A 20,775-nucleotide genomic window follows, 5' to 3' on the forward strand; every position below is an offset into this window, starting at 1 on the left:
AGTGGCACAGTGAATTTGGTTCTACAAAGGGATCTTTGTATGGGAAGGCTCGGAGGCCATGTTTCAGTTATACTGTGTGGCCATTGAATAGGGGATTGTGGCTGCAAAGTAGTTGTTGGTATTTCTGATAAAAATGTTGTTAGGGATTCTGGCCTGGTCTGGTATGTTGTAAAAGGCAGCAAAGGAGGATAAGGGTGGAAAGTTGGCTGTTTGGCTACTGGCTTAAAGATTTATTTGGAGAACCAGACCAGCAGGATATTATTACAGTTCAGGCTGAACCTTTGAAATACGGTAAGCACAAACCACAAAACTTTGTGGGTGGGTGACTTACTGAGAATCCACCTACAAGTGTCAATATGTACAAGCTTATGAGGTTCCCACCCTGTTGCTCTAATATCCTGGAATCGACAGGACTACAACTGCACTGCATACAATATACGCAAGAAGCAGAGCTGGCCTACTAGTTTGCAGTGCCTATACATGCACCGCCTCTAGGAAATAGCTTAGATTTCCTGTTAGATCTAACAGATTCTGTGTATTAGTCATCTTCATGATTTGCAGTTGTTACTATAGCCCTAACCAGAATTGAAGGGATAAATTCCAAACCCACTCAATGAACATAAGAAGGGGAAAACATACAATATATTAAACCTCTTATTGCCCATTTTGTGAAGACAAACTTTTATCTTTACATATAGGTGACTGCAGCTATTACTCTATTTACAATGCATAATAGCTACTCATGTAGCATTGTGCTAATATTAGCTTTGCCAGTGCAAGGAAGTAGGAGAAAATAACTTCTAAAACCAAACAGCAGGGAATGACTGCTTATCTAGCTAAGTTTATCTGAGTAAAAGCATGGTATTATACAAACAATATGCCACAGGTGGTAGTGTGAGTGTGTAACAATAATAATAAACTTGGTAAAATATCGTCATTCAAATGTATCATAGAATTAATAGTGGATGCAGTGTTAGATAATACAATTATTTAAAATAAATAATGCAGATACAAAGGCAAGTTGACACTAAGGGTAGGTCTACACTTACCTCCTGGTCCGGCGGTAAGCAATCGATCATCTGGGATCGATTTATCGCGTCTTGTCTAGACGCGATAAATCGATCCCGGAAGTGCTCGCCGTCAACGCCGGTACTCCAGCTCGTCAAGAGAAGTACGCGGCATCGACGGGGGAGCCTGCCTGCCGCGTCTAGACCTGCGGTAAGTTCGAACTAAGGTACTTCGAATTCAGCTACGTGATTAACGTAGCTGAATTTGCGTACCTTAGTTCGAAGTGGGGGGTTAGTGTGGACCAGGCCTAAGATGTTAGGTGCCTCAGAAATAGATAGGTAGAAGACAATTTTAAAAGGATAAGCAAGAAAAAAGATAGAATTTTAATAAAAATACCTGTCATTTGCCATGCTTGCTGCTGTTACAGACTGATATGCTTTTAGTTAGTTAAACATGTTCTTTTTTTATCAGGATCAGATTTTGAGACAATCTTATTGAAGCTGTGCTCTAAAGCCCACTGAAGTTAATGGGAATCTTTCCATGGACTTCAGTGAGCTTTAGATGAGGGCCTTAAAGACAGTTTGAAATATAAAAAGACAGATAGGCAATCTGTTCAGTGTTAAGCATCTGATCATACTACAGAAAGTGTGAAAAACTTTCAACTGCTGTTGACTTTAATGGCTTTTAAGGGTTACCAGTACCATGGAGGGTCAATGTTGCAAAACTGTTGTACTTCTCAAGTTGTATTTCCACGCACTCATAACTTCCTGTAAAATGTTTGTTTTGGTTTGAATTTATTCTATATTTGGGCTCTTCAGAAGGTGATTAATTTTTTTGACAGTTTGAGGAAAATCCTCTCCAACCCTTTCTGCGTTCTGCAAATTTGAAAAACATGGCATGCTTTCCTCTGTATATTATTACTGTAATACTTTTCAGTACCACTTAGTTAACTCAAATTAGAAACAGCTGAACTTTGAAATTTGTCATGTAAACTGGTTATTTTTGGACCACATCCACAGCTAAATTTAATAAACATCTGGAAGGATAATCAAATTACGATTTATCAGTTGGTTATAATGCTTCTGAGCATGCTCAGTAGGCATCCACTAAGGTTTATTTATTTCTAAGCACAGCTGAAGAAGTCACTCTCCCCCCTTTGTGACAGCACAATGCACGTATTCTCTTTGCCTGGCATAACAGGGCTGATGCTCACATGTGCTGCTCACACAATTTAATTGAGGGAGATTCTAAGGCTTGGTCTACACAAGCTTTTGTAGCAGTATGACTTGTGGGTAGGAGTGTGTTTTTTTTTTTTTTTAACTTAAATATTTATATTAATACATCCCCAGTGTGCATGAAGTTATACTGGTATAAACATGCCTTATACCAGTATAACTATTCCCATTCAGGAAAGGGAATAAATTATACTGATAAAAGGCACCTTTACACTGGTATAACTGTATCTTTATTAGGGATTTACTAATATAACTATTCTGGTTGAAAAGAAAAGTCACAGAAGGGTGATTGTATCCCCTTCAATAGCATGAAAGCTATTGAGGAGGTATAAAGAAAATGGACACAGATTCACAATGTAAACTATCTAGGCAGCAGAGATATAGTGTAATGAAGACATCCTTCAAAAATGCTCATTAAAATAAAATTTGATCAAATAAAAAAAATTTCAGTTTGCCGAGTTTGTGTATTTTACAGCAGTTTTGTATGTCAATTCCAGTGTTTTAACCACTATGGACCCAATTCACAGCTGCCCTGCACCTTGTATAGTTATTTACAAGGTGGAGTTGGTAACATTTTAACACACTTTGCACTGGTAGTATTCACAACACACAAGAGACCTGATTCTCACTTATTTCATTCCTGCACTTGTGGCTTTAACACATGTTTGCATTCTCTGTATTCTGGGGTGTGGTAGACACCATCCTACCACAGCCACTAAGGGGTAAATAGATAGCCACCTCCTCCACTGTATCTAATTGCTGGGCTATTGACTGCTGAGATAAGAAGGCTGCATGAAAAGACAGCTCCCAGGTAGGCTGAGAACTGGTGAGGGGCGTTTTCTCAGCAGCAGATTGGTAGGAAGCTGCACAAGGAGCTCGCCTTCCCCTGAGAGAGTACTGGAGGAAGTATTCCTGGGAAAGGTACCTGTGGACTGGTGGAGATAGAAAGCAGCCCAGGGAAGCAACAAGGAATTTTAAGGAGCAGGTTTTAGCTTCTTAAACACAGAATCCCTGGGATTCTGCCAGAAGGGAAGGCACGTGTGTGTTCTCCTACCCTCCTGAGAAAAAGGATATGAAAGCCTCTCTGAGGAAAAGGGTGCAAGGACTATAAAACTCAGCCTGGGACTGATGACTTGATACAGAGTCACTGGACTTTTGCCCTGTGGGATTATTCTTTATTGCCTGAGGAGGGGTGAGATTATACATGACCTGGCTGGAATTGTGAGAAGAAGCTGACTGTCAAAGGGACAGACTGCTGTCTGGTGGGGGCAACTGAGCTGGAGTCACTGCAACACCATGCCTGGCCATGAGAGGATATGTTGGCAGGTAAGTGACCTGTGACATGGGGCCATGAAGGACCCTGCCCAATCCCTGGAGTGACTAGGGTTACCAGTTTTGGTTGAATGTTAGTGTTGCCAACTCTGACTGAAGCTATTCTGGGAGATTTTTTCCCCCAACATGACATAATGTCATTTTCTTAAAATATCCTATTAAAATCTCCCGAATTGCTTTCAATAGTCACTGGGAGCTCAATTCTGATTCCAGGCCTATCCTGGAGGGTTGGGAACCCTATTGGATGCATTCCTGGAGATTTCATCACATGACATTACCTTTAATTAAAGATTAAGCTTTAATTCCTGTAGACTCTGGGACAATCCTGGAGAGCTGGCAACCCTAGGAGTGATTTGGAGCAGTTTCAGAGCTGCTCCAACTTACGTACTGCTTCCAAGGGGCCTTGGAAGTAGAGAATTTCTAGTTATGTCCCCAAATCCCACCCCTTACATGGAGATCTTTGAACTATGTTCACAGGGCCACTGTACAGGGAGTGTTCTCCAAGGGCTAGTCCTGTCCACTCTAAGGCCCACTTCTGGTGCCAGAGCACTGTAAAGGAGCCTTAGTAAATGAGAATCAGTAACTATGGGACTAGGTAACAGTGAACTGGGCCACACCTAGGATTGTCAACATTGTATTTCAAATATAAGGGACTGTTTTTTTAGCACCTCACCTGTCTTCCTGATCTTATCATTATTAAGAATAATAAGCAGTACTCCCTTACATTCACCAGAGGTATTTCTTGCTGCTTTTTGCAGCACTCAGCAACTCCCAATCTTATTGTACAGAGATGAAAAAATCAGGGCTATCCCTTGTAATAAAGGACTGTTGGCAACCCTATATACAGCACTGAGATTTAAAAGGAGCCTAACAGAGTTAGGTGCCCATCTCCCATTGAAATTCAATGGCAATTGGGCACCGCACTCCCTATGGCACCTTTGATAATGCCAGACTAGAACTGTAAGCCGAGTTAGATGACATGGTGCCAGTGGGAACAGACAGGCAATCTACATTAGGGCTCTCAGTATTGCAAACACTAGTGGAGCTTACCCCGTTCTGCCACCAGTCAAAAGATTTGAAAACCTTCCCTAATATAGACTGGACTAAAATACTATCTAAGTATTACATTTTCCGAAAACTGTTTACAATTATTGCCAACCTAATATTTCAGACATGTTTGATTACTGAAAGCCCATATTTAGAAATGTGAGTGGCTGAACTGCAGAGCCTTTTTTAGCACTTTGTGTGAAAGATGAGATGGAATGCAATGTGAGAACAAATGCCAATTCTTGAATTGACAAAATATCCTTAAGAAAATAAAAGCTGTGCTATTATGCTTACTTCCTCTTTCTTGCTATTGGTTTTGCGTAATTTTTGTTTTGTTTTTACCCCCACTAGCAAGCTAGCAAGCTGCAAGTTTTGGATAGCTAAAAGCAGAAGAAGGAAGGGTCTTACTGAATTAACTGAAAGGAACAAGAACTGAGGTAGGGCAAAGTTAAATTTTTATATATATATACTTTAGTCTTTTCCTTAAAAGTAGATCAAGACTATTCAAAATAAGAGTAGGAGGAATTTTAGTTATCACCTGTTTCTTGCATGAAGTTTTGTAGTTGCTAGAAAAATTAAGCATCAACTCAATTCATCTATGTTAGAGCTAGTCTAGGGTGTTTTCCTTGAGAAGGGATATCCATGTAAGATTTTGTAAATAAAAAATATTTTGGAAGATGAAAGATAATAAACTAATGGCAGAGTTGACAAAGTAAATTTCCTTTGCTTTGTACTAGCAGCCAACTGCAGATTTTGTCAACGGTAATCTTTTGGAGTGTGGGGTTTTTGTTTGTGTATGTATATGCACATGTGTGGGAAGAGTGAATAAAATGTCATGCATGTCTTGACAAATGTCCAATTTAATTCAGTACAATGTTAATTACAAATGAAATATAAATGAGTAATATTTTCATAGTTCTGATCCTGAAAAGATATGTAGTATTCCAGTGAATGGTGACGTGGTTAGCCGTTTAATGTTATTACATCGGGTTTTCTGACAATGCAATGGCTAATGCAAGTTATATAACATTAATTAGGCTACGTCTAGACTGCGCATCTTACAATTGTGCAGCTGTGCTGATACAGCCGTGCCGTTGTAAGGTACACAGTGTAGCCGCTCTTTGTCGCTAGGAGAGAACTCTACTACCGATGAGGCGCTGTCCACACCGGCACTTTTTTTTGTTGTTAAAACTTTTGTTGTTCAAAGGGGTGGGTTTTTTTCACACCCCTGAGTGATGATGTAGCCTAAGTACTTGGCATTGCTATTCTGATAGTTCTGAGAACTCACACGAGAGCAGATCGTATTCAGATAAAATATATTTTGACTAAACAGCAGAGCATCTGTACTTCATATTTCATGTTGAGAAATTCATTTAGCAGTGTGTACATTGTACTTCTGAAATATTGAGCTCATGATCCTACTTTGTAAGCAGCTCCCATTGACTTGAGTTGGAATTGTGGGTGCTCTGCACCTCTGAAAATTAGACCAGAAAACTTTATATTTACACATGTAATATGCACACCACTATTCAGGAGTGTTCATTTCTATTAAAAGATGGTGTGAAGTTATTTTCTATTAAATACAGAAGTTATTGATAGTTATTTTATTAGATGTTTTAAGATCTACTCACCTATTTGAATAGGGGCTTGTGAATGGCTGAAGTCTGGGAAAGAGTTGTTTTAGTTTCTTTGCCTAATTTGTGTGTGTGGTAAGTGGGATCTGCCATTGTTTTGTGTTTTTGTTTACACTAATTCTGGTCTCACTAACATCAGTGTAAATCAGGAATAACCACTAAAGCTAGTTGAAAAGATTTTGGCAAAATATATTTTCGTTAAAAAAAATGCAATTTAGAGAACCCTGAAATTTTGCTAAATTGTGACTATTTTACCAAAATCTTTTGACCGAAAATCTTTATTTGTTTTTATTTAAAATTTATAGTTTCATTTAGGGTTTTCCTGTAGCCTGTAACATGTTGAATGGCTGAGAGCGCATCAGTACAGGTTAGCCCAAGGGTTGGCAACCTTTCAGAAGTGGTGTGCCGAGTTTTCATTTATTCACTCTGATTTAAGGTTTCGCGTGCCAGTAATACATTTTAACGTTTTTAGAAGGTCTCTTTCTATAAGTCTAAAATATATAACTAAACTATTGTTGTATGTAAAGTAAATAAGGTTTTAAAAATGTTTAAGAAGCTTCATTTAAAATTAAATTAAAATGCAGAGCCCCCCGGACCACTGGCCAGGACCTGGGCAGTGTGAGTGCCACTGAAAATCAGCTCACATGCCACCTTTGGCACGCATGCCAGAGGTTGCCGCCCCCTGGTTTAGCCACTTACTCCTCATGACTGAGGGGTTTGTTCATGGCTGTGTCTGCAAGCAGAGAGAGCAGACTGGTTCTCTTTGCATCAGTGGCTTTTTGGGAGGATTCCCCAGCACAGCAGGTTACAGGTACTCTTTTTTTTTTTCTTTTTTTTTTCACCTGTGGTGGCTCTACTGCTGTATGATGGAGTAATTATGGACTGCACATCACTCCCAGAAAGCCTGGCTGCATTTCCCTGTCCCCTCTGTTTTGCAAGATAAAAAGAGGGACTGTATGCAGTAGTTGTCAGTCCCCAAAAAGAGAGAGGATTTTTTTTCTGATGCTGCTGAGCAGTCTGAGAGTTGTGTTAGTGGATCTGGGAGATGTCCACTTGACGCTTGCAAAGCCATGTCTTCCATCGAGCACTTCAGGGGGTGAAAAAGAAAGCAATCTTCCAGAAGTGGTATGGAGCATGAACAGCCACAGGTGATGGTAGGGGAACCAGAAAAACACACTTTGCCTGAAGAGGACTATTTCCATGGGGCACAGTCAACCACTCCGGGTGCAGGAGGAGGTGGTGAGGAGGAGAATGGTGCATCTCCAGTTAGTCCAGCACCACATGAGGCTAAGCCTCAGCAGCAGGGCACTGGCCAGAGACCATCAGCATCCTCTGAAACCTTGTTCCACTATGCTGCTTCTGGAATGGATGTAGTTGATGCTGGTACTCACACTCCCAGGTGGGAGGAAGGTCGCTGCCTCCATCTCTGCTGTGCATGGTTTTGATGGGAACTCTAAGGGGAAGGCGGTGTTCCCACGCTGCATTTCTCTCAGCAGCAAAAGTCACCACCATCTACAATCCCCCCCCAGCCCCCTGACAGCACCAGTGTCATTTGCTAACTCCTGAAAATGGAGGATGAGTCTGGGCGTGACCCCAAGGGGATGGGGATATCAGGGATGGTTAAAATCCATCAAGCACAATCAAAGAGTGCACATGATGCAACCGGTTAGCCCAGAGCTTACAGAAAAGCAAACAGCAAACTCCAGAGCAGAGGCTGACTGTGACACCCCCAATATTGTCCATGACTTTGTCAGCTAAGTCCAGCAGCATCACTCAACAGTACCTAGTGGAGTGTATTCAGAGGGGGCAAAAACACGAATGCAACCACCCTGTGACTGTGAAACCTGACCACAGTGAGCAAGGATGCTGGCTGTGGAAATTCTTCCTTTCTCTCACGTGGAGGGAGATGGCTTCAGACACTTTGTGGCTGCAGCTGCCCGCAGGTGACAGATCCCTAGCTCCCCTTCCTGGCAAAAAAGGAAATGCCAGATCTGTGTGCTGCTATGAGAAGTACAGAATGGTGTAGCCTAGGTGGGCAAGTGGCTGTTATGGCCCACTGGGTGAGCAGCAGCGGCAGGAAGTCTAACAGCAGCATTGGCACATATACCCTCACTCGACAGCATGCTATGCTTTGGATGTCTGGGTTTGAAAAACAGCACACCTTCTGGAACATCTTGGATGTGCTGTGCTGTCATGGGTGGTGTGTGACTCACTGGCTCAGGGAGGCTAGCCCCCAGGGCCACCCCTTCCACCCGAGGCCCAGCCCCTTATGCACCCCCACAGCCCAAAGGCCCCGCCTCAGCTGCTGGCCCCCTCTCCAGGCTAGTACCCCTCAGCCCCCAAGCGCCGGGGCCACAGCACAGGGGGAAAAGCTACAGAGTGGGAAGCAGCTGGAAGGTGCACTGGGGGCAGAGCATGGGCGGGGCCACAGTTGGTTGTTTGGGGAGGCTCAGCCTCCCCCAACCTATGATACCCACTGCCAATCTGTGCTGTCATAGAGGGGTGGCTAAGGCCCCCCCCAACTTCTTTGCTGTGTCTGTGGCAATGAACTACGGAGTAAATTGTGTTGTGTAGGATGGTGACTTCCAGCATGTCCCTTGCCTCACTTGCTGCTTCAATCTGATAGAGGGAATTTCTGGAGGAGGGATGCAGAGTTGCAGGAACTGTCTCAGTGGCCAATAAGCTATATGGTCACTTCAGACAGTCCTATCCAATGTGCCACAACCTTAAAGACCAGCAGGAGTCACTCAAACTGTCATCCACCAGTTGGAACACTCCCTTTTACATGCTGGAACAGCTCTACGGGCAGCCTGCAAGCATTCTGCATCCATAAAGTTGAGGCAAGTGTAACCCACACACCTCTTGGGTGTGGTGTTCTGTCCCCTCTAGAGGCACCGAGACCACTTAGAGATTAATGAGTGTGCTACAGCCTTAGCTAAAGGCCATGTGGCTTTTAGCTCATGCAATAGAGGCTCATGCATTTAGCTTCAGAAGTCCTAGGTTCAGTCCTGACGACCGGGGTCTGTCGGTGTTACACGAGCACAGACATCCTGTGACATCCTACGGCACACTGACCTCACACTAGTCAGTGAGGATGACACAAGAATCAGCCAAGTAATTCCCTCGCTGTGCCTGCTGAGGGGAGAGAACTGAGATGCACAGAGATCTACTTCCAGGAATGGGATGACATCACTGGTGAATCACCGGTGCAAGTCATGCTGACTACTCTTCTGGGAAATTGCCGTCTTCAAGGCATCAGGGAAGAGTGCTGCTGGGTGATAACGTATCTAAGCCCCCTGATTCAGGGGTTCCTTCCTGTGAGCAGAGAATGAGGAGGAAAGAATATGGCATATGAAAAAACAGATTGATGGAGGTAGCTAAAGTCTGCTCTGCTGAGTTTTTAATCTGCTGGGGCTGGAGAGGTGGTGTTGTGAGGAAACAAGCCTTTCTCCCCGCTTCACAATGTTTTTCTTCCCATGTACTATGAAAACAGCAACAAGTTTTGGAGGACACTTGGTTTTACTGTTTCACATTCACAGAATAAATCCACATGTAGCTTTTCATAATTCCCCTCACATTGGTCTAGCTCTGGCTTCAGTGTAGAAGCCACACTGTAGGTTGGTGGAATGTATGAATGTGGCATTTGCATGGATCCTAAGGGGGAATACTGGGAAGAATTTGGATCAGTTCTACTGTAACTGTAAGTGAGCCCACAAATCAATTCCAGAAGTTATGCTGGTTGCTGGAATGGCTACCTTAATGCATTTCTATAACTTAACTCTAGCATGAGGATAGGTTATTGCCTTACTGCCGAAGTCCCAATGTGGAGGGCCAGTGGACTGCTTTTCTGCACCTTACACTTTAACCTTCTGGCTTCAGTAACCCTCCCAGGAGCCAAAACTCCCACAGGCATAGCTCTGTGTTATTGGAGCACACACACCTTCCCAAAGTCCGCAGGGAAAGGAGTAAAAATTTAGGGATGATAAAAATTCCCATTTGTAGTTATGGAAAACGCTTTCCTAAATAAAACAACGTTTGTTAGGAAATGAGTAAATCATTCCAGAACAGTGACTTCAGAATATCTTTAGGTGCATAACAAAGATGTCCTCGAGGACACCTCCACCCCAACCCTCAAGGCAGGAGGCTGAGGAATTGCATAGCCTGATGGTGGTGTAGTAGGTGCCTACTATAACATACATGTGTGGTTGGGGGGGCCCAGAATTGAGCAGTAATGTTATGGCTCTGCTCCCCAAGTAACAACACTGTAACAAAGCTAATAACTAATGGATAAAGGTTTGAGGGCCCCTTTATTCCCCTTCCTCATTCTGTGGGTCTGGAGGCAGGTTGGCCCTGGACTCCAAGGCTGCAGCATGGTCCAGAATCAGGGTGATGGCCCCAGCCTGCCACTGGAAGAACTTCTCCAACTGGGCATGGAGGTGATCTTGGGCATCCTCTGCCTGCTTCTGTGTCACAGCTGCCCAGTCTGGCCTCAGACTAGAACTGCTGCCAGGCCCAAGCTGCAGTGGAGAGCAGCTCAGCCACCTGCTCCCTTGCTGCTTGCAGGCCCAGCCATGCGCAGTCCCACTCCTCCAAAATAGGAGCCAGGTGAGGCATTTGGGCTGCACCAGCAAGGGAGCTGGTGCTGGGGCAGTGGCCCAACTCTGATGCAGAACAGCATGGGGCTAGCAACAATGGGTGGGAGGGGGTTGGGTTTCACTCCCCGCACCTCCCAGGTGCTGCCACCTCAGATGGGACTACAAAGCTGTGGTCCCTGATTTCCTCTCCTAGTCCACCAAGCAGTCACTGTCATAGTGGTGACAGACAACCACATTCAGCTGCCCTGCCGCCATGGTGAAGTGCTCACACCCTATGGTGCACTGGCAGCGCCTTCAGGAGCATCAGTAGGATCCCTCCTTCTCCCCATTTGTCCTTCTCATCTGACCTTCCTCCCGTTCATACCTTATTACAAGGGGCCTACCAAATACATGGCCGTGGAAAAACACGTCACAGACTGTGAAATCTGGTCTCTCCTATGAAATCTGGCTATTGTAGGTGGCTGTGGTATTGCCACCCTTATTTCTGCTGCTGCTGGTGGCACTGCCTTCAGAGCTGGGTGCCCGGCCAGCAACTGCAGCTCTCTGGCCATCCAGCTCTGAAGGAAGCACCGCCGCCAGGAGCAGCGGGGAAGTAAGGGCGGCATGGTATGGTACTGCCACCTTTACTTCTCTGCTGCTGCTGGCAGCGGCACTGCTTTCAGATCTGGGTTCCTGGCCAACAACCATCACTTTCCAGCTGCCTAGCTGTAAAGGCAGCACAGAAGTAAGGGTGGCAATAACGCAATCCCCCTACAATAGCCGTGTGAACCCCCTCACCTGACCCTTTTTTGGGTCGGGACCCCCGTGGTAGAAACACCATGAAATGTAAGATTTAAATATCTGAAACTGTGAAATTCAAGATTTAAAAAAAATGCGATGACAGTGAAATTTACCAAAATGGACCGTGAATATGGTAGGGACCTACCCATCATTGCTTTTTGGTATGTGAAAGGTTTTTAAAGACAGCTCCCTCTCTCTTCCCTTTCTTGCGTGGAATGACTAGTTAATATCAAAATAGCCAATAGTGCACTTCCTGTTACAGGTCAAAATATTTTGGTATTTCCATTCTGCAAGAAACTTTGGCTTTTTGCCCCAATTCAGAACAAAACTTCAGGTAACTGCAAGGTTTATTTATTTACTGTGGAAAAGAAATGCCATTTTCAGCCAATTCTAATAACTATGATGAAATCAAGTGAGTTACATTGATGTGATCAGGGCAGAATCAGGATCTGTATTTTTAATGACTTTTCAAGGTGCCTAGAGCCGTGTATAGGCATCTTTATGCATCTAAGTCTAAAGAATTAAAAAGCAGATAAGAGAGGCCCCTGTGTAGAAGGTGCACAACCACCAGCGCTGCTGCCTAGTGGTCAGGTGGTGGTTGGCAGAACATCTCCCCATTGAAGCATATTCCTGTCCTTCAGAACCCTCATCCCAAGAGTTTCCAGTCCCCCACCCCCACCCCCGATAGCACAGGGGCTTTGAGAGCTGGGTCCTTGAACAGCCAATCTTTTCCAGCTGGCCTCTCACCAGAGGTGAAGGCTCTTCTTGTTGTATTGTCCACTCAGAGTGGGTAGGGGAACCCAGGTCCACCTTCTTCACCGTGCTCCAGTCCTGGGCGCAATGGTGGGCAGTTTGTGGTGCCAAGCCACTGCCCCTCCTCCCCAGACCATTTCCTACCCCAGTCTCCTTCAGCTTCCCAGAGTAAATCACTCAGTCAAGGTTCTGACCCTCACACTCCATCCCCTGCTTCTTCTTTGTGGGTGTGCACAGGGCTACATTGTCAGGTCCTGGGCAATGAGCTCTTGAGTAGTACTTTTCTCTCAGATCAGCCATCCACTCCCTCCCTCTGAACTGCTCTGCTTCCCTTTTTAAAGCTATGCCTTCAGGCGGGGCTGCGTGGGCCCAGAGCTGATCCTTAAACCCTTGCTCTCCGGTGTTCCCCCCCGCATATTTATTTCAGAAATGCTTTAGTGATATGACTGTGAGTTCATCCAGAGTTTACTAGAATAATTATTAAGGATCCGGTTCAGCTCTCATTGAAGTCAATGGAAAGATTCTTGTGATAATGGAATGACTTCAGTGAGAGTTGGATTGAGACCTAAGGAAGGAGAATGTCCCATAATGTGCATAAACCCTAATCTGCACTAGTATTTGTCCCTGAGGCTTTCTTTGACACTTAAAAGCATCAGGTAATTAAATGAGTCAGAGTGCAGAATCACGGCCAGCTCCTAAAAGCTGGTTCCGTTATTATAGACAACTATCTAGTATCCTAAAAGCCAGCTGGCACAGGAGGACTCAGCAATGCAAACAAGTTTCAGGGTTGCTCTCAGCTAAAGCACATAAACTAAAGAGCCTTCCTGACACACATTACTTATAGCACCTGAGGCCTGCTCAGGGCCCCCCTTAGTATTGTGGAACCCAGTTGGTTCATGATCTGAACTTTGCTTATTTCATCTTGCCTGTTACCTCCAACAGGATCATGCCACAGCAGGTTGTTGATAGCTCTGAGCACAGGGCACTCACTTGCTATGTGACCTTCAGCAAGGTACTTAACCTCCCTATGCCTCTGTTTCCCCATCTTACTTCACAGGCTTAATTCATTAATGCTCATAAAGCTAAGCATTGCTACATGAGAGCGCCGCCTAACCATATGTATGTCAACGCATAGCCGACCTCTCCAGTTCTACAGTTGTGGTTGGCTGGTTGTTTTTGTAGAGCAAGTACTTCTAATTTTAGCAAAATAAACTATAAAACTTCTGTACTTGGAGTATTTTGGGCTAGTTTGTATCCCTGTAGAAGGGGAAGGCCCATCCGAGCAATCCCATAAGGGAGAAAATCCTGTTCCTGATTCCAATCAGACAGGCATCATATACTGGTGAGTTTTTTCAGAGGGGAAAAATTAAACTGCCTGAAATACCTTTGATACCAAAGGATTTATCTTTCTTTTCAGTAGGGAGTTCTACCAGAACCCTTCTCTTCTCATTAGGGGGGAATTAAATAGAGAAGAATTTCTCTACTAGGATTCAGTCTCTGAAAGTTGAGGCCTATGGAGTACAGTTGTCCAACTCCCTGAGGCCCAGTTGAGGAAAGCACTTAAGGATGGGTGTAAGTTCCTTTAAGTTCAATGAGATCTAAGCATGAGCTTAGCTGCTTTTCTGAAAGAGCTGGTGATCCACACAGTTCTAACAGCTACAGGGTGCAAGGAGCCAGGTAAGTGTTGGCTATCCTAGGCCAGGATCCCAGTGTACATAGGATCAATCACGTCTTAACCTGCCACTGCCTGTGATGTTGGTAGATATTATTTTCATTTCCCAGATGGATAATTTGAGACATACTTAAATGCAGTAGCTTCCTTGTCCAAAGCCACCCAGCAAGTTAGTTACAGAGCTTGGAACAGACCTTGGAATGCCCTGAGTCTTGTGCTCTATCAACAAGAACACACCCATTTTCACTGTTTACAGTGGGACAAATGAAAACACCTATTTTTCAGTCATTTTCTGATGTGTGGGTTTTTTGGGGGGGGGGGGGGGGGAGGCTAAAATTGTCCAGACTTGGTATCTGCCCAAAGATGAGTATTTTGGGAGATGCTGAGCAAAAATGCTTCAGCCCTCGCAAATACGTAGGAGTAAAGTGACCCATTTCCCCATGACTGCTCAACCAACCAAAATATTCTGTAGCTTTTATTTATTTAAAAACACTGCTCTAGCTGGGTAGAAGAAGCTGAAATTTAGTAGGGAAATAGCTCTCAGTGAGAAACCATTCATTTTAGTGTTCCAGTGAACACTGATTTTTATTTGATTGGATTATGACCTATTAAAAACTCACTCTGCACATGTACAGTACAAATCCTAATCAGAAAATTCTACAGAACTGTAAAGTGTGCAGCTATGGACAGCCATTCTGTTCACATGTGAGTGGCTGATTTATGGCAGCTGAGCATTTAGTTCTTTGGAGAAGCGAATGAGGCAAGGGCTTCATGTTCACTGTGCACATTAAGACAATGAAAAATACAGAATAAAGATATATAAGTAATCGGAAGGGGGGAAGGGAAGGAGGCATAAAATCAGGAGAAACTTTTAAAATGATTTAACATGACGTTTGACAGCAAAATCTCAGTTATTAAAAATACACAAGTTTTGGATACATTGCATAAAAATGAGGCTGACCATGTTTTACTGGAATTCCCATAGCTAGAACACATACCTCTGCTCACTAGAAGGAAGAGGTGGTAAAACATAAGGAACTACATAAAAGTTAGTACAGAAACTGGTTGACAAACTTCAAGTGAAATATTTTCTTGTTGGAAATTGACCAAATCCCATTTTCCATGGGGGGAAAATATCAACTTCAGCATAATCTCCTACCAGGAAAATCTCTACGTAAAACACTTTGGTTTGGGCCAACCCATCATGTACTTGAACTGATGTTTTACCTTCTAGGAGTTATAGTTCTGGCTCCCTCATGTTCTGAATCTTCCATAGGGACCATGCTCCCTGGCTAGATTGCATCTTGCATCATGCACCACAGTCTTTGTCCCTGTGGTTGAATCACTGCAGAGCATCTTGTGAGTCCCATGGGGCCACAGTGGGAGATTGTGGTGCGTTGTGGAAGTAAGCTTCATAGCAGAGAATGGAGCAGTGATGGACCTGGAACGGCAAAGCCTATTAAACACCATGGCAGTACAGGTGAACACAGAGATTACATCAACCCAAAACAAAATATTTTGAGATTTAAAAATAGAAATGTTTTGGAACTTTTCACGCCACAGAAAAGTTTAGATATTGACTTTTGCTTTTGTCCTGAATTGGAGTGAAATGTCCAAATATCGGAATTTTCCATGGGATGGAAATTCCATTTTTGATCAGCTCTAATTATTACCAACGTTGCATCTGCCAGTCTGACTCAAGATCTCCCATCCACAAAATGACCAGTGATAACTTGCTTAGTTTGCATGATCAAAGAAGAGCACCGCATCAGGTGCTGCAGCTGTTGGCACTGCACTCACCTTTAGAAGACTGAAACTTGAAGCTTTTACTTGAAACTTTAGCTTTTATATTGCTAGGCAGTAGGCACTATCCATAAACTGCAATAACAATGACACTTAGCATATATAGCACTTCACATTTTGAAGTTCAATACAAACATTAACTGATCTATATTCACTGGGGCATGGTGAATAGTTATTAATTTAACTAGCTTTTATTTTTCCACTGCTTTTTACTGTTTTTAACTTTCAGTAAAATGGTTACAATGCTGAACTTGAGGGATGATGCTGTATAAATTTCATAACAGATTTTTTTATTTTCAGGAAGTCAGAAGACCTCACACTTGATTGAGTTAGTTTCAGAGATGTGCCAAAATGACACCACCACGACAAACTTGGTCAACTGCTCTATTGATGACTTCAAGCAAGCTGTTTATCCCACAATATATCTCTCAATATTTGCCTTAGGTGTCTTTGGAAATGGCATTTCCATATATGTTTTCCTGAAGCTTTACAGGAAAAAGAGTCCAGTGAATGTTTTCATGCTGAACTTGGCTATTTCAGACCTCCTGTTTGTGTGGACTTTACCCTTCCGGGCCACCTACTACCTAAACAACTCTCAATGGGTATTTGGGGATATATTTTGCAGGATTGTGTCTTATTCCTTGTATGTCAATATGTACTGCAGCATTTATTTTCTAACTGTGCTGAGCATTGTTCGTTTTGTGGCTATTGTTCATCCTTTCAAACATTTGAAACTAACCACCATCAAGTATTCTAGAATCATATGTGCGGTGATATGGGGTTTTGTGATGACAGTTAGCATTGTGCTGCTGGTCAAGGAATGCCCTAGCCCGGACTACCCACGCAGGTGCTTAGATCTCCAAGGTGAGAGCGTAGAGAAGATGTTCGTGATGAACTTTATTGTCCTGGTAGTAGGTTTCTTCCTCCCATTTTGCACAATAATTTGCTGCTATGTGCTTGTGATCAAAGCTTTGCTTAAGCCCAGGGTTCCAAAAGCGAAGATAAGAGCTTCTCATAAGAAGGCAGTGTCAACCATCGTCATCACTTTATTCATGTTTCTGCTTTGTTTCCTGCCATATCACATACTAAGAACTGTCTACTTGCTGGACAAATGTAAGAGCATTATGGTCAACTCTTGCAAGTTGCTGGCTAAAGGGACAGTCATCACTCATTCCCTTGCTGTAGTGAATAGTTGCCTAGATCCTGTACTCTACTACTTTGCTGGAGAAAACTTCAAAGAGAGACTCAAAAGTATATATAAAAAGTAGAGGATGAAGAATCAAATGGACATTCCTTATTGGGAGAATTTTCTAGTGATCAAACCCCAGGACTAGAGGTTGAAAGATCATAGGTCTTTTAATCTATGTCACTGACTTTCCATGTGACCTGGGGTGTATCACGTAACTCTGTGCCTCCATTTCCCTATCTGTAAAGTGGGACTATTCAGAGGGGCTAGTATCTCTGAACACCGTGTGAATTTTCTTCATAAACAGTTGTAAAGAGGTCCAAGATCCCACCCTGAGATCATGCCTATTTCTCTTCCACCTAGTAAAAACCAGCCCAAAAGAGGCTTATGTCCTTTAAGAAGCCCTCTACTCCAGAGGACTTCATTTACTGGTAACACAAACTGACAAAATAGACCTTTCATTTTGGGAAACAGACTGGGTCTCTAGTTTTGTCATCTCTAAACTCTTGCTTTTCTCTCCCCAAAAGCACCTACAAGCCCCTTGCATTCTGGGTCCACCTGTTTCCCAAACCTGGGATTACTGGTCCCTCCATCAGAGTTGCCTCTCCATTGGCTACTCCAACCCTCAGAGCATAGTCTCAGTGTTTTTCAATACCCTGCTCCCTCCCTAGGTATTACCTTTAATTTCAGGCCTCTTTTCTTTAGTAACACCTCTTTTTTTCTTTCCCATCCAGGGAGCATCTTTAGACTGCTCAGGCATCCTTTTTATTGGGATCAGGTGCTGCATCACTAACTGGCCAATAAGCCACCACTGGGAGTACGTAATTGCTCTCAGGTGGAGTTTAGGGGGCCATCGTAGGCCAGTTAAGCCTCGATTCGCTTTGAAGGGCTACTTGCCCCAGGATAAAAGGGTGTGGAGAAACTTGGAAGGATGATATTATAGAAATGCAAAGTATTATTTTCAATAACTAACACTGAGATAGCTTATCCAAAAAATACAGTGGCTTTCAAATATGTACTAATATAAACATTTCTGAATCTTCCATTATTCCAGACACACTTTCTAAGATTTTGTCTAATGAACATACTCTTAAAGAGCACCACAACAAACCATTTCTTTGCGACATTATATAAAGTAATTGGACTATTAAAACATAAGAGCAATATTCACATAGACACACACAGTGCTTTTTGATTCTTGTTTACACATGTCACCATTTTAGGTGACCCCTGCAATATTTTTATGCTTCCCTTTGCTGGAAGTTAGTTGAAGAATTGGCCAGTTTGTGGAAGTTGCTTACCTAAAGGTAGGCAGCTGAATCTATATTTAGGAGCCCAGGGCCAGACTTTTAAACTTATTTAAGCACAGCTAAATGCCTAATAGGATTTTCAAAAGCACCCACATGCCTAACTCTCACTTTTGAAAACCCACTAGACATCTATCTGCATCCTTAAGTACCTAAATACCTTTAAAACCTTGTTTTTTAAATATGAAAAATTAGGCCTCTTAGAGAGGTTTCAAGCAGTTATAGTGGCCGAATAGAAAGACTTGACCACATGAAAAACAATAATAGATTCTGCTCCTTTTTGAGCAAATATCAGGAATTTTCTGGGTTGAAATTTGCCACATTTGTCATGAAAACAGCCTGTCATGTTTGAGACAATATTGAAGAAAGGGTTTTTTTTCCCCTCTCCCCACAATCCATTCAAAACAGATGATTTCTGGCAGTGTGAATGTTTTCCCAATACTCTATTCTTCACAAGAATAAAGCATTATGTAAAAAAAATTGTTAAACAAAAATAGCTGCAATCAGTTAATTTCAGCTCTATCTCAAATGCAAGGAAAACAAATCAATACTTGCCAGATGAACAAGTGTATATCATTATAATTGGTAGAGTCATATTTTTCTTAATTACTCAATAATCAATCTGTTTCCATCATTTTAGTACACTTTTGGTAACAGTAGAGAGTTTTATCATAATTCTCAATATACTAACTTTTTGTTTATAGAATATGTATCTCTGTATTTTAAATAAACGTGTTACTCCTAGGGGAATTCTGCGCCACTCCGCATGTGCAGAATTTATGTCCCCCACAGATTTCTTTGCTTCCCCACAGAAAAATGACTTTCTGATGGGGCAGCAAAGGGAAGCCACAAGAGTGGTCACGTGACCCTTCCCAGGGCGGCCAGCAGAGAGGTAAATCACTATGGGGCAGGGGATGGAAGTGGGGAAGACCTGGCTGGTGGCTCCTACCCAGCTGCTAGTCCTGGCTGGGCTGGGGAGGACAGGACTTCCTCTTCCCCTGAATGGCATCCAGGGCTGTGTCAGACCCACTCCCAGATTTCTCCCCCCCACTGTAGGAAGCTCTGCAAACTCTCCCCTCCCCACACTCCTGTGCTTCCTGCACCCATTGCTCCTCAGCTGCAGGGGGACGGATCACTGTACAGGGAGCTGTTCCCCCATCTGTCCAACTCCCATGCATCTAGACCCCCTTGCACCCAGACCCTCTGGCCGAGCCTCACCACCCCGCACCCAGAATCCCCCTGATGAGCTCCACTCCCCCTGCATCTGGACCACTCCAATGAGCCACCCACAACTGGATCCCCATCCTACTGAGCCCCAACCAGCTGCACCTGGATCCCCACCCTACTGAGCCCCACGCCCCCATCGTCTGGACCTCCCCACTGAGGCCCCCACACCCAGACCCACTGCTGAGCTCTATCGCCCACACACCCAGCCCACTCCCTGATGAGCCCCAACCACCTTCACCTGGACCCCTCTACATTGTCCCATTACCGTTGCACTCAGAACCCCCCAACAAGCACCTGTGCATCCAGATCCTCCCTGCACCCAGCTCCCCCACTGAGCCACCCACACCCAGATTGCCCAACACAGAACCCTCTCAATCCACACCTGGATCCTGCCTTGCTGAGCCTGCCTGCCCACACCTGGTGCACCTGGCGCAGAGGCACAGGGTCCTGAAGTGTTTCTGGGGCAGGCCCGGTCCTTGCGCTGTGTCAGGGGTGGGTGTAGCCTCACCGCTGAGTCCATGTCCTGGGGGGAGCTGCACAGTGATCTCCCACCTCTGTGCAGCCAGTGGCCTGTGCTCCCCAATGCCATGCTGGAGCCTCCATGTTTATTTGACAAATAAAATTTGCAGAATTTTAAAATATTGCAGAAGTTTTATTTTTTGACACAGAATTTTTAATTTTTTGGCGCAGAATGCCCTAAGGAGTAATGTGTGTATGTTCTTGTATCCCAGTGACTGGTATCATTTCCCAATCCATTGACTCTCAAGAAGTTCAGTTAGGGCCTGATCTTGTACCATGGAGGGCAATGGGACTTTTACTGCATTGGGAATAGGATCAAAACCTTAGATTAGTATATGTGGGGAGGGGAAAATCAACAAATATTTTCTGGTCTTTTGGGGTGGATCAAGCTCTTCACTTGTGGATTCCCATTGATTTCAGTGAAAGCTCTGTGCTGGGTTTACAGGATTGGACCCATGAACTGGCTGGGCATATGTATAATTGAATACTAAAGTTTCTTGTGAATAATCTGACTTGTGTATAAAGGATTCCCATCTCCATATCAAAAGGCCCTTTTATAAGGTGCTATACACCTAATTACAGTAGAATAAAGTGGGGAAATATTCAATAAATTGAGTGGACAGAATGTCTGAATATCTGCTTCTGCCAGTAATCACACTGGGTTTTTACCCCAAATG

At 43.7% G+C, this 20,775-nt stretch overlaps 1 protein-coding gene across 1 annotated transcript; it reads left to right on the forward strand.

Moving 5' to 3' along the window:
- The first annotated feature begins 3,059 nt into the window (after positions 1 to 3,059).
- Positions 3,060 to 19,343, forward strand: CYSLTR2 (cysteinyl leukotriene receptor 2). Its single transcript, XM_034758501.1, has 3 exons — positions 3,060 to 3,569; positions 4,974 to 5,059; positions 16,160 to 19,343. The coding sequence occupies exon 3, from the start codon at positions 16,201 to 16,203 to the stop codon at positions 17,125 to 17,127; it is 927 nt and encodes a 308-aa protein (XP_034614392.1). The 5' UTR covers positions 3,060 to 3,569; positions 4,974 to 5,059; positions 16,160 to 16,200; the 3' UTR covers positions 17,128 to 19,343.
- Positions 19,344 to 20,775: the final 1,432 nt, after the last annotated feature.

This window comes from Trachemys scripta, chromosome 1 (assembly GCF_013100865.1).
Source record: "Trachemys scripta elegans isolate TJP31775 chromosome 1, CAS_Tse_1.0, whole genome shotgun sequence".
NCBI lineage: Eukaryota > Metazoa > Chordata > Testudines > Emydidae > Trachemys > Trachemys scripta.

Coding starts and splice junctions, on each gene's coding strand:
- CYSLTR2 (XM_034758501.1), top strand. CDS start 16,201: ATGTGCCAAAATGACACCACCACGACAAACTTGGTCAACTGCTCTATT.